This window comes from Benincasa hispida, chromosome 5, assembly GCF_009727055.1.
Source record: "Benincasa hispida cultivar B227 chromosome 5, ASM972705v1, whole genome shotgun sequence".
Classification (NCBI taxonomy): domain Eukaryota; kingdom Viridiplantae; phylum Streptophyta; class Magnoliopsida; order Cucurbitales; family Cucurbitaceae; genus Benincasa; species Benincasa hispida.
The window spans coordinates 60,165,955-60,179,606 of NC_052353.1; the positions used below are offsets into that span (position 1 = coordinate 60,165,955).

General features: G+C 33.1%; 2 protein-coding genes across 3 annotated transcripts in view; one reads left to right on the forward strand and one right to left on the reverse strand.

Moving 5' to 3' along the window:
• Window positions 1-11,257: 11,257 nt before the first annotated feature.
• LOC120077795 (probable E3 ubiquitin ligase SUD1) lies at window positions 11,258-13,156 on the forward strand. The gene is made up of 2 exons (XM_039031834.1): window positions 11,258-12,712; window positions 12,881-13,156. The coding sequence occupies exons 1-2, from the start codon at window positions 12,306-12,308 to the stop codon at window positions 13,116-13,118; spliced, it is 645 nt and encodes a 214-aa protein (XP_038887762.1). The 5' UTR covers window positions 11,258-12,305; the 3' UTR covers window positions 13,119-13,156.
• LOC120077794 (putative pentatricopeptide repeat-containing protein At4g17915) overlaps window positions 13,057-13,652 on the reverse strand; it is a 3,798-nt gene continuing 3,202 nt past the window's right edge. For both annotated transcript variants that reach the window (XM_039031833.1, XM_039031831.1), the window contains exon 3: window positions 13,057-13,191. The gene's annotated coding sequence lies outside the window, so the exon portion shown is untranslated. The remainder of the gene's footprint in view (window positions 13,192-13,652) is intronic.

A 13,652-nucleotide genomic window follows, 5' to 3' on the forward strand; every position in this document is an offset into this window, starting at 1 on the left:
GCCGCTACCTACCCCCAGTAAACACTTTCCCCTGGTTAGCTACACTACGATGGTCTCGTGTCGAGTTGGGTGAAACAATGTATATAAAACCTAAATAACACTAATAAATTGATTACATCTTAATTTGATATAGATAATTACAATGTAGACATATGTACACGATATACAAAAACCAAGTTATACGAAATAACAATGGGTTATAAAATGAAATAACAAAAACCCTGTTAATAGATAGTCAAGACATTCTTATGTCAGTGTTGTCGCAAGGACAATTATTTGTTATACACAAACCGTAAGCAAACGACGATGGACCAATAGTCGTTTCAATAAGATGCAACAACTAATTTTGATAAAAAAAATAATAATAATCTCAAACTACTCAAATCTAATATAACTTTTTAATATTTTCTCTCGGCTAAACTCAATTTTCTAAAAAAAAATCAAATTAAAATGAAATACTTCAAATAAATAAACAAATAGCTAAAAAGATCCAAATAATATTTAAAGAAATATAGCCCAATAGGCTATAGCTAAAAACATAACATTGGGAAGTGTGAGTTAAATTATATCTGTTTCCTTTTATGACTTTGGCTTGGTTGCATAACTTAAATTGCAATTTGCCCGCTACAAATTGTTGACAAAAGCAATAAAAGGAGACGGCTGGAAAAAAATCCTTAGAAACAATAAAATTAAATAATAATAATAGTAGTAATAATGAACAATTGCAAATATACCAATCATTCAAAATATTGGTATACATAGCATAATGTAAAAAAAAAATTACAAATATAACAAAATTTGGATAGTCTATCAATGATAAAATATATTGTTGGTATGAGTCTTGTTAGATGTATTCAAATAATAATACATATAATTAAAGTACGAGCTTTGTATGTGAATCAATATTTTATTAGATTGGACTCTCTCATATGATTTAATTAATGACGCTATAGATTCTTAATTGGATAAGCCAACAAGAGTATAGCTCAACTGACATAGTGCTTCTACTATTGCACTTGAGGTCTGAGGTTAGATTCTCCCACCCCATACTTCAAGTATGTTATTATTGACAATTTGACATGAATGATCATATGGTTAATCTATTCAATGTAGATTTAAAGTATTCTTACTAACAAGTGATCATTCATGTTGAATTGTTGGTTTATGTTTGTGGTATTGTGATTCAATTTTGATTTCTTTAAAAGTGATTTTAAAGAATTAAAAAAAAAAAAAAAGAGTTGAAACCCTTGTTCAATTGCTAACGATGGGTTTCAGTCGAAGATGTTGTCGCCTATGGTGGGTTCTTCGCTGATTGAAGGATTTTTCTTTTATTATTATTATTATGGTGGTGGTGGTTCTTGTAAAATTTCACAAAAAGACCAAAGACCAAAAACTTTTCTACCAATTACCTCTTCCTAAAAACTTTTCTACCACTGACCTTTTGCCCATGGGAAATTCCAAAATGATCCTCAGTTTTAAAAATCCTTCCTACCAAACCCTTCCATCTTCTTCCTTCAACCATTCAATGTGTATTCAATACAACACCAACATTCCACCAAAGCATTTATTCCCAACTAATATTTTACCAATAGCATTCAATAGCATTGGTATTAACAAAATGGAAGGTCACTCCTAGTATTCACTTTTTGTTGAACTCCCCATGAAATTCTCCCATTGTTCTCTTGAAGTGTTCTCTCAGGGTTTTAGTCAAATATCTTCGTTGAACGCTTTCATCATCAGATTTAAAAATGGAGACAATGTAAGTGATATTCTATAACGGCCCGACCCCCTAGAACTTAAGTTAGGCCGTTACTAAATACATGCATGCATGGAACTTAAAACGACACTCTTTTATGGTGAAATAACTGTTTAAATAAGTGTTATTTAATTCTGGCATTTACTTATATCCAATAAACAAAGTTTCTTGGTCATCTTATGTGAACTTAAACATGCATATATGATATACAAGTGGATCATGCCTTAAGTGATAACCTAAATAGGTATGTAGTATAAGGATTAAGGTGGGATACCTGATCCTGGTGACACTACGGATACGACCCGTTTTGTAGAGGTTTGAAAGTGTTGTAAACTACTACAGATGGTAGATCCTGACCATTTCATGTGGAGATGTGTGAGCAGAGGTGTCCTATACAAAGATTTTGTATAAGACCTAGATCACGAGATGAATAGACTTTGTACATAATGTCGTTGATACTAGAGACTTGCATCTCACCTAAACGACCATAGGTGACACGACCTCAATCCTAAGTGTTTTGGGAACTCCTGCCTTTGAGGGCAGTCATTTGATTAGTATGGGTGAAAGTGACCAGATTGTCAACTCAACATGCCTACCTTTTTGGGGACTTGTCTGATCTGGGAGCTGGGAACTCAATCCACAAGATGGAATTTTTCCTGAAGTAGGGATAAGTAGAGAGATTGCTCCCTTAATGGCTGATTCCGGGGTTTGAACATAGTGGCATCAGTTTCTCTTTGGAAGGGACTTAGTCATAGTAGGACTATGACTTATGTTTATTAGAGGAATCAACGGTACTTAAGAAGTTAGATGTAACTACAGGGGCATAACGGTTTTTGGCCGAGCTGTACTTACAAGCGATCTATGAAGGGTTGTCGCGCTGCTGATTGGAATGGACACATAATATCTCTATGGTAAAGAGAGTTTAGTTGTCAGTCTTTAGTGGAGTGTCTGGCAGTTAACAGATGGTGGATCCCTTGACTAAAAAGTTTTGTCAGTTATTCACGTACCGTTGAAGCTTCGAGCTACAGGTACATAAGATTCCCTTGGTAGCTCAATGGATTCAGTTGAGGACCAGTTCTTGGTGTTGATTTGAAATGTTCAAATTGACAAAAGGTATTTTGATTATATATGATATAATCGGTATGATATATGAGATATATCTAGTGGAAGATTGATGTAAATGAGATTTACATTAAGTACTATAGAATAGAAAAAGAACTATGGTTTATATGTTTCATGAGATGAAATATTAAAATTATAGGTTATAAATATAGTATGATAAGTTGGTTATCATTTATATTTATAATAATATTCATTATTGGATAATTAAATCTTTTTATCTAATAACCAATTGAGTGGGAGGTTATTGGTGGTTCATGGTAAACATGAGATAAAAGGAAAATTGTTTTCCTAATTTTAGTAAGTTTTTACAAAAGGTTGAAACTTTGTTTTTTAGTTTTCTCTCTCGCAAAAAGAAACTCACGGAGCTTGTCAAGTAAATATCGATTTACTAAGCGACAACTTTAGCGAAGTAAACGATCGTGTAGTGATTTGTAGGCGACAAACACTGTGCTAAACGATTGGGCACCAACCTATGCAATAGGTTTCTGTCTTCTTCCACTTGCCCAATCGTGTACACGATTGTTCGTTCCTTCTTCTTCTGCCTCAATCCAAGTCCAAATAGAGCCCACTCTATGGATTCTCACACCGAGAATACCAAGGTAACCTTCTTGGTGGTGTCATACTCAACTCGATACCGTCGAGGTTATGTGGAGGCCGTTCGTGTTGCTGGAGAGTTCGTGACAAGGGCGATTGCTGAGGACGAAGACGAAGTGTTCGTGCAGTATTGCAGTCGTGTTGTTCGAGCATTCGAGGTTGCTGTGTTCGAGCGTTTGTGAGCAAGGAGTGTGGAGACGAGTCAACAAACGTTCGTAGCATTCTCCTTGTTTATTTGATTGTTCACGTTATAATTTTTGTATTGATTGCATAACTGTACCTTTTGTTTACGACTGTAATTATAATGTTCATTCATGATTGTAATTTGGAATGATCTTTTTCCGTTGCTCATGAAAATCTCAGATTCGATTTCCTTCATATATCTGATAACTAACTTACCATATTATATTTATAACCTATAATTTAAATATTTTATCTCACGAAACATATAAACCATAGTTCTTTTTCTATTTTATGGTACTTAATGTAAATTATATTTTTATTAATCCTCCACTTGATGTATGTCATACATCATATCGATCATATCATATATAATCGAATTTTCTCTTGTCAATTTGAACATTTCAAATCAACCCCAAGAACTGATTCTCAACTTGAATCCATTGAGCTACTAAGGGGACCTTATGGACCTATAGTTTGAAGCTCAAATAGTACGTGAATAACTGACTAAATTCTTTAGTCACGAGATCCACCATCTGTTAACTGTCGGGCACTCCACTAAATATCAACAGTTGCACTCTCGTTATTACAAATATATCTTGTGTCCATATCAACCAATCAACAACGCGATAACCCTTTATAGATCACTTGTAAGTACAGCTGGGCCAATTAACTATTTTGCAACATTGTTCAAGCCCCAAAATCAACCCTTAAGGGAGCAATTTATCTACTTACCTAGACGTTAGGGAAGGAGTGAATTTCGTCTTGTGTATCTATGTTCCCAACTCCCGAATAAGATGAATCCCCAAAATGGTAGACTTATTGAGTCGGCGATCTGGCCACTCTGACCTATATAAATCAAATGACCGCTTTCATAGGCAGAAGTTTACAACTCACTCAGGATTCATGTCATGTCACCTATGGTCATCCTGGTGAAATGTAAGTCTCTATTATAAACGACGTTATATAATGAGACTAGTCATTTCATGATCCGATCTTATACAAACTCCTTTGTATAGAATACCTCCGTTCACATGTCTCTACATGAATGATCCGGATCATGTCATTTATAGCACTTTATAACAATTGTAACATTTACAAAGCGGACCATATTCGTAATGTCATTAGGGTAAGGTACCCAGCCTTATCCATCTACTAGAGATCATTTGGGTTATCACTTAAACATGATCCACATATATTTCTTTACATACATGTTTAAGCTATAAATGATAACCTTGGATATTAGTTTATTGGTGTGTGGGTTAATGCTACTAAATATTTAATAAAACATCTCATATTTTATTAAATAAATAAAATGTTTGTATATGACAATTACAAACTACAAGATCCACGAGATTTAGGGCATCAATCCCAACAATATCTCACTTGTCCTAAAGCTAGTAGGGTGTACATCATAAAAGTCATACTAATATAAAAGTACACATAAAACAATAAAATAGGGCATAATACGCGTCTAGTACAAAATCACCCACTTGCCATAGATGAAATGTGGCTTGTCCCGTAGACCCATACTCTGCAGGTGACCCTCAAACACTTTAGTCATGAGGGCTTTTGTAAATGGACCAACAACGTTGTGCTTCAAAGTTATTTGCGTGACGATCACATCCCCTCGATACACAATCTCTTAGATGAGATACTCCCGCTCTATGTGCTTCTCGCGCTGTAACTCCTAGGCTCTTGGGAATTATCACAATGTCTGGAACTACTTCCAGATCTGTCAAGAATTTCCTAAGTCACACAACTTTTTTAGCAGCTTTACAAGCCGCTACGTACTCAACCTCCATAGTGGAGTTAGAAATGCACCCCTGCTTGTTGCTCCTTCAGACTACTGCTCATCTGTAACAGTGCATATTGATCCTAATGTGGATTTCCTAAAATCCTTATCAATTTGGAAATCAGAGTCTGTGTATTCTATAAGGATTAGATCCTTAAAACCATACACGAACATGTAGTCCTTCGTTCCTCGTAGATACTTGAGGATGTTCTTAATGATAGTCCAGTGATCAAATATTGGATTATATTGATATATACTGACTATCCCCACTGCATAGCAGATGTCAGGTATAGTACATAACACTGCATACATCAGACAACCAATAGTTGATGCATGGGGGATTTGTCTCATTTCCTCAACTTTTTGAGGTGTTTTAGGACACTATTCCTTAGGTAATATAACTCTATGTCTGAAAGAGATTAAACCTCTCCTGGAGTTCTGCATCGAAAACTTAACAAGCATCTTGTTATGATACCTGAGACAGGGCTAACGTTCTATTCTTTTGATCTCTAAAGATCTGAATGCCCATAACAAATTGTGTCCCTCCCAAATATTTCATTTGGAATTGGGTCGCTAGCCAATTCTTGATTTCAGTCAGTAGACCTACATCATCATACCTCATTCCCCCTTAATATACTCGAGCGCACCTTGACAACCTAACATCGGTAAGGTATTTTTGAACACGGTTGTAGGGAGCCAACTTATTCCAATTGTATCGGAAGATGGACTCCCGACATGCCCTTACTGCTAACATATAGTTTGAATACACGTTATCGTTGTTGAACTTTGTTATCAGGTTCGGGCTCAAATGATGGATATACAATGCGTGGAATGCATCAGGAAAAACTGTAGCAATGGATTTCGCAATGCTTTTGTGTCGATTGGATAAGAACACCAACCCTTAACCACACCAACAGTTGATTGCAACTTTCTCATGAACCATGTCCATGAATCATCATTTTATTTATCCCTAAAACGAAAGCAATTGGGTATATTTATTTATTAGCATCAATTGAAACTACTACGAGCATAATACACTTATACTTCCTTTTCGTATGTGCAGCATCAACAACAATAACTAGCCTGATACAATTTTCTTATTGGAGCTCTAAGTGCCATATAAATGTATTTAAAATGCTCATCGGGATCAATCTCCAACTCATAGTGAGTCCCATAATTGGCAACCTTCAGCGCTTCCCCATATCGCAGTAATAAACATAATGACTTTTTAGGGACCTTCCCGTTAAGGACAACACAGCTTCCCTGGTCCACCATGCCCTCTCATAACTAATGTCCATCCCATACTCCTCGCGAAAGTTTTGAATAATTTCCTTCAATTTATAATAACGACTAACATCCTGATATTTAGACTTAATCAGTTTCGTTATAACCTAACTCTTAGCTTGTTTATAATCATGTTTTCTTAATATCTTCTAGCATGTGTGGACACTAACATATTTACTAGTTTTGAACATTTTAGAGTCTTTCATTCTAATGGCCCTAATCTTCCATTGTCAAGTCAATTCTACGCATCTTAAAATATATAACTTCTTAGTATATCTATCAACACGATACTGGAAGTTCTTCCTAATGGCAAAGACAGACAGTTTCTTAATCAAATCTTTTTTGCTTAAAAATATATTACCAACTTGGACATTTTCTATAGTAGACTTAGATGAGATGACTATGGTGTTTGCCATTAATTTTTCGGTACGCTTCCTTTTGTTACAGCTGATACAGTGTTCACCACTTCCTACTGAATCTGCATAATGCTCACCGTCAGTTATCAGATTTCTATCACCAAAAGGTCATCTTTCAACTCTTGGTTTTACATTCATCATTGACTTTACCACATGAACAATATTAACAACCACCTCGGACATATCTATATCTGCCACATTAACGTCCACATCATAATCCACTAACATGTCCACTTCAAACACAGCCTCATCGTTAACAACATCCTCAGATAGGTCCACATATTCCATATTCAACAACCCATCCGTATTCTCCCAAATCTAACAGACATACATTATTATTCAATGGACTTAATGATCGCACCTCATTGGGAACCATATTTTATTCATGAATAAACTCAAGTTCAGATGTGAATGTTGAAACATTTTGAACTGGATATGATGGTATCGTACTCCTGAGTTTTATGGACACTGGTAACTTCGATATTAAAAGGGTCATTTGAGACACATCGTCACTAGTTAAGAAAAAATGGAGATCTTCTTGATTACTGATCACAAAGGCAGATACAATCGGCCTAACATTGTACAAACACCTTGTAACCCATTCAAATTCAACAAAATTTATCCCACTAATTCTATATATTTTCCGTAAAAACTCCTCATACTTTATTCCGACGCTAACAATCAACCCTTTCAATTGACCCCTATGTATTCTTTCTCATCCTCCTTCCATACACCCCGAAAACAAACAAATATACGAGGCATCCCTGAAAAAAATCATATACAGGTTCAATAAACTTAATAAATCCAGTTAAAATCTTGGGGATATTCAATCTCGGTGCAACTATATATATATCTTGCCCGAGATTTCAAACCATATGCTAAATCTCGGTGGAATTATACGCAATCACGGTCGAGATTATTGAATTTTCACCAAGAATGCGTAAACAACCACGAAAACATAAATTATTGGCCTCAACAGCATGTTAATAACAGTTACAACAAATTTACAAAAGACAATACCACTACATTTACCTTGTTTTAGAGAGGACGGGAACAAACTCATTTGATTTTTGGTTTTTTAATAAATTGTATTGAACATTTTTTTATTGAATACTTAATTTAACATTATTTTAGAATATTGATGTTGCTTACATGAATAATATTTGAGCTTCACAGTTTTTTTTTTTTTTTTTTCTCTCTCTCTCTTGAGTTCCATTTTGTTTCTCAAGCACATGTTGATTTCCTATTTGCTAACATGTTTTTTTAATCAAAATTGTAATTAAATACTTCATGCTACATTAAGTAGTGTGAGTGAGAGGAGTCGGTTTTTTTTTTTTCTAATATTTTTCAATTTTATTTTTCGAATACCGATAACATTTACTATTTAAATAGTTCTATATTTCAATAAATAATAATGCTTCTTTTTCACATTTCAAACAATATTTTCAAAAAATATATATAATTAAACAACATATGTTTTACTATTAATTTATTTCATTTAGAAAACACTAATAGATTCAACCACGTATACTAATTTTTAGAAGTGAAAAAAATAAGACTACTAATTTTATAATTAAACAACATATGTTTCATAAGAATTAAACGATATATATAATTATTCATTCTAAACAAACAATATATTTATAAGAATATTCATTTTGTTAAAGTTAATATAGTTTTATACAACATCAAATATTTGTTTTTTTTTTTAATAGTAGGAAATAAAAAGAAAAAAACATAGTGCTAGGTTTTATTACAATTAACATGTGAAGAATAGTTTAATATGTAATAATAAGAAGTGAAATTATTTCAAATGGTAAAACTGTTAACAATATTTATAAGATATAGCAAAATTTTTTAATTATGAATTATAGACGTTGATAGACATTGTATCAATATCACTAGAAGTCTATCAGTGTCTATTAGCGTTTATCATTAATAATTCTAAAATTTTGCCATATTTTATAAATATTTTGGTTTATTTTTTATATTTAGAAATAGCCCTAATAAGAATTCCAATGTTATAAATAATATTATTATCAGTTATAAAAAGGGAGGAAATATCCTTCCCTCGCTAGATTGAATGACACATATTTCTTCTACCAAAATTGTAGAGGAAGGGACGAAGTCCAATTGAGATAAAGGAAGAGTCCATGGTAAGAAGTGTAACGTCAAGAAGCTTAATGATTTTCAACGTTAAAAAATAAAAAGTCCCAAGGTTTTATAATTATCTAGCACACTTCATAGCAATAATTGAAATGATTTGTGTTTTGAAATGGCATAGATGTAACTAATAGATTTTGTAAAGGGTATTGGTCCAAAAATGTTCTTGACAAATCCCATCTTTTTAATATAGTATAGTTCGTTCCTTGCAAAAACAACTAAACTAGAATAAAACTAGTAATAACTACCTCAAAATCAAAGACTTGATGCCCTCAAATTTTCAATATATATACACATTTTCCGGGGAAAAAAAAAAAAGTCAACTAACATAAGAAGATTTCAAATATGTCTTTCCGCATATACTTGAACAAAAGAAAACTTTAAATTTTTTTAAGTAACGGCAAGAGTACTATAGTAATATGAAAAAGCTTTCATCAATTGCTTACCACAAAAGTAGAATTTAATAATTATATAAGGTCTAGTAAATAGATGGATAATAAATTAATATATCATTTGATGACGCGTCAAATTATGAATAGGAAATAAGTACTACCATACTTGATTTTTCATATCTCACTGATAATGGTTCAATTAACTCACAACGTGTATACTAGAACAAAGTAGTCTATATCATTTGAATTATTATTTTAAAAATAAACAAAATATTTTTTAACAAAAAGAAAAAAAGAATAAAAATTTGCCACTTTAACCGGTATCTTTTTTCATTTTAGTCCACGTACTTTCCGTTTTGAATCATGGGACTATTTTAGTTCCATTTAAATTATGTTTTTTCTTGTACTTAAAAAAAGTGACCTTCTAAATCATTAATCTATATTTGTCTCTTTATTATTCGCTTCAATCACAAAATTGGCTAAAATGTAACAATACATTCGTTTTTAAAGGTTTAAATTACCTAGAAAATTTATGTTTAAATTTTAAATAAGATCCGAATGAACATCTTCAAAGTACAAACATTAAAATAAACAGGTTAAAATTTACATCAAAATAAACGTTTTCAAAGTATAAAAACAAAAAGTATATACGTATATATGTTCATTATTCCATGTGAAAATTGAAAAAGAAAAGGAGAGTGTCGGCCTTTCAGAGTCGAAGCTCAGCTCCAGGCAGCTGTCAACGGCATAGGTGTAAGTCTAAAGTAGTTACATCCGTACAAAAATCCTATATTCTATATCCTTTAATTTATTGCACAAAAATTGAACTTTTATCACCAAAATAAGGTCTTCATCTTATGGTTTTCGCACAAATATGGAATTCCAACTGAGAATATATAATATCACCTCCTCAAGTTGAAATGATTTTTTATATGAAATATAAAGGACTGTGGAGGAGTTAATTTTTAAATTTTGTATTTGTTTTCCCTCAGTAACCCGCATTGAATTCATAGCTAAATTACAAAAATGAAAAACAAATTCTTTTATATATATATATATATATATTACACACGCGTCCATATATTGAAAAGATATTTATAGACTTAATTTTCAAAATAAAAAACTAATGTCATATTTGGTATCAATTTGGTTTGAAAATTAACATAAACGCCACTTCCATCTGCCGTTTTTTATGTTTTGATGTCTATATATTAGAAATATTTTCAAAATCAAAGTCAATATCTAAAAGAATAAAAAAAAAAAATAGAAATTGGCTAAGAATTCTAATGTCTACATATTTCTATATTATAATAGAACAAAACAAACACAATTTTTTAAAACCAAAACAAAAAATCAAACACCCATTTGATAAAAAATTGGTTTTTTATTTTGAAATTAGATTTATTACCTCTCAATTTCTTACCACGATTTGTTTCTTCCTTAAATACAAGAGTGAATGCTTAACCAAATTTTAATAACAAAAACAAGTTCTGTTTTTTTTTTTAAAAAAAAAAAAGCTTGATTTTTGAAAATAAGTAAAAATCTATATAACAAATGAAGGAATTTAGATGTAAACTGAGTGTTTATAAACTTAAAATTAAAAAAAAAAAAACAAAGAAAAAACAAAAATCAAATGAATACCCAACGAAACATGAATAGTTACTAAAGGAAATCAACATTATTTTATTTAAAAAGAAAATAATAATAATCCAATCCACTTTATTTTTAAAACATATGAGACTTGTTTAAAACCCTTTTACCTTGTCGGAGGTTTTTGTTTTCTCCTCCAACTTTTAAGAAAACGTGTCCTATGCAGTTAAAGTAGTTACAAATCCAAGCCTTACAAACAAAAGAGAGGGTCATGTCATCGAAAACGTGTGGGAGTTTTTCAGCAATTTTCAAAAATCAATCAATCAAGTCGTAAGCAAAACCAACAAGATAAATCCGAATTTAATTGATTAAAGGCATATTGAAAAGATTAAAATTATTTTTGTTGAGTTTAAAATCACTCTGAAATTTTGTCTAATTTTCATACCATCAAAGTGATTTTAATCACTCCGAACATGCTTTAAGAACAACTCTGTCATTGCATAATAAGAGTTAGAAAAGCTTACAACTCTTGGGGATCTTGGTAGGTTTTGATTGCTTTGAGGCAGGAACAATAGGTATTTCCTGGTAGTTCCCTTTGCTTTCTTCTCTGTTGTTGCTCTTTTTTTTTGGAGTGACTTGTGATGGGGCTGTGCCACACTGGATAATAGCCCTCTTCCCACAAATTCTTGTCTTGTCCATCCAACCAACCAAGGAGAAAAGCTTATTTCAGACAGTAAGTTGAAATTCCGTGTAATTGTCAGTCTCCCTTGCTTCATACTAAAGAAAGACAACAGTCTGATTCTCGCCCATTTAATCTTATAAACTCTTTTATCATTCGTTCCATACTTGTTTCTACAAACCAATACGAAATCACTTGAAGCTAACTGAAGCATTTGAAGCAGCAATTCAATTACTTTATATCGCCCTTCATTTTCACTATTTTGTTCCAATGGTGGTATGCCGCTTTGAAGTTCCATGAAACGTAAACTTGTTCGTGGAGACGAAACATCGATATGATCAAACAAGACGAGGGATCGAGTGGGATAACAAGTCCAAATGAATCTGGGACAATTGCTGCATCGCCATCGAGACCTCATGAAGCAAAAGGGGTCATTGGAGGGGAAAGCGAGAACCGTGTGCATGAGAATGAGGAGGATGGCAAGAGGCATGGAGAGGAAATGCAAGAGAGCTCTAGACAGCCAGAGAGTAATCAAAATTGCATCATTGATATAAAAAGCAATGGTGGTTCAATGGATGGTGAAGATTCTAGTGAAGAAAAGGTTTGCAGGATATGTCATTTGAGCTCCGAACACGAGTCAATAACTTCAGATCTCATACACCTCGGATGTAGCTGTAAAGACGAGCTTGGAATATCCCACCGTGACTGTGCCGAGATTTGGTTTATGCATCGAGGCAACAGGTAAAATTCCTCTGATCTTCATCATCTCCTTTCTTCACCGTTTTCGATATCAGATATGGTGCACTTAATAGAACACCAATTCAATACCATCCCTTTCTAATGATATCGATATCAGATATGGTGCACTTAATAGAACACCAATTCAATACCATCCCTTTCTAATGATAGACAGTGTGAGATTTGTGGTCAGACCGCAACAAATGTGAGGAGAAACAGGAGTAGCGGTTTCGCGATACAGCAGAATGAAAGGAGGTTGGTAGCAAGCTCAACCGTGTCTACGGTGTCCTTGGACAATGAGGTTTCATTATCATGTTGCTGGGGGCAACGCTTCTGTAATTTCCTATTAACATGCACAGTTCTAGCTTTCCTCCTCCCATGGTTTTTTCGTGTAGATTTCTTCGGATGATGAGCGAGTCTTTCTCAAACATCCTATCATCACATTAACCAGTAATAAAGATTCCACACGTACAATCCCAGACCTGGGAATAAGGAAAAGCAACAGTTTCACATAGGGAGGAATTGACAAACATGTATATATATAAATATATGTTCACACATTTCATGCCTAGAGCCTAAATAAATCAGCAGAAGGGAGATCGAGATCAAACAGACTAGTTATTTAGAACAATGCAAATGGTAAATGATACTCAGAAACATAGAAGACTGAATGACAATGTGTAGTATTCATTTTCTCTAAAGAAAAAATCTCATAATTGCAATCTTGGGGTTGGTGAATGAAATGGCATTCACTTTCCTCAGAATAATTCTGTGCCAAGGGTAAGAAAATTCAAAATAGTTAGCCAGAGAGAGAGATTGCAATGCAAGCTACAGAAATAGTTATAATTCACTAAACTATTTACCGTTTCCAAATTAAAATATATTTTATAAGGCACGTCTTTGTCGAGCGATCGAACAAAGAAGGCAGGCAATAAGCACAGAG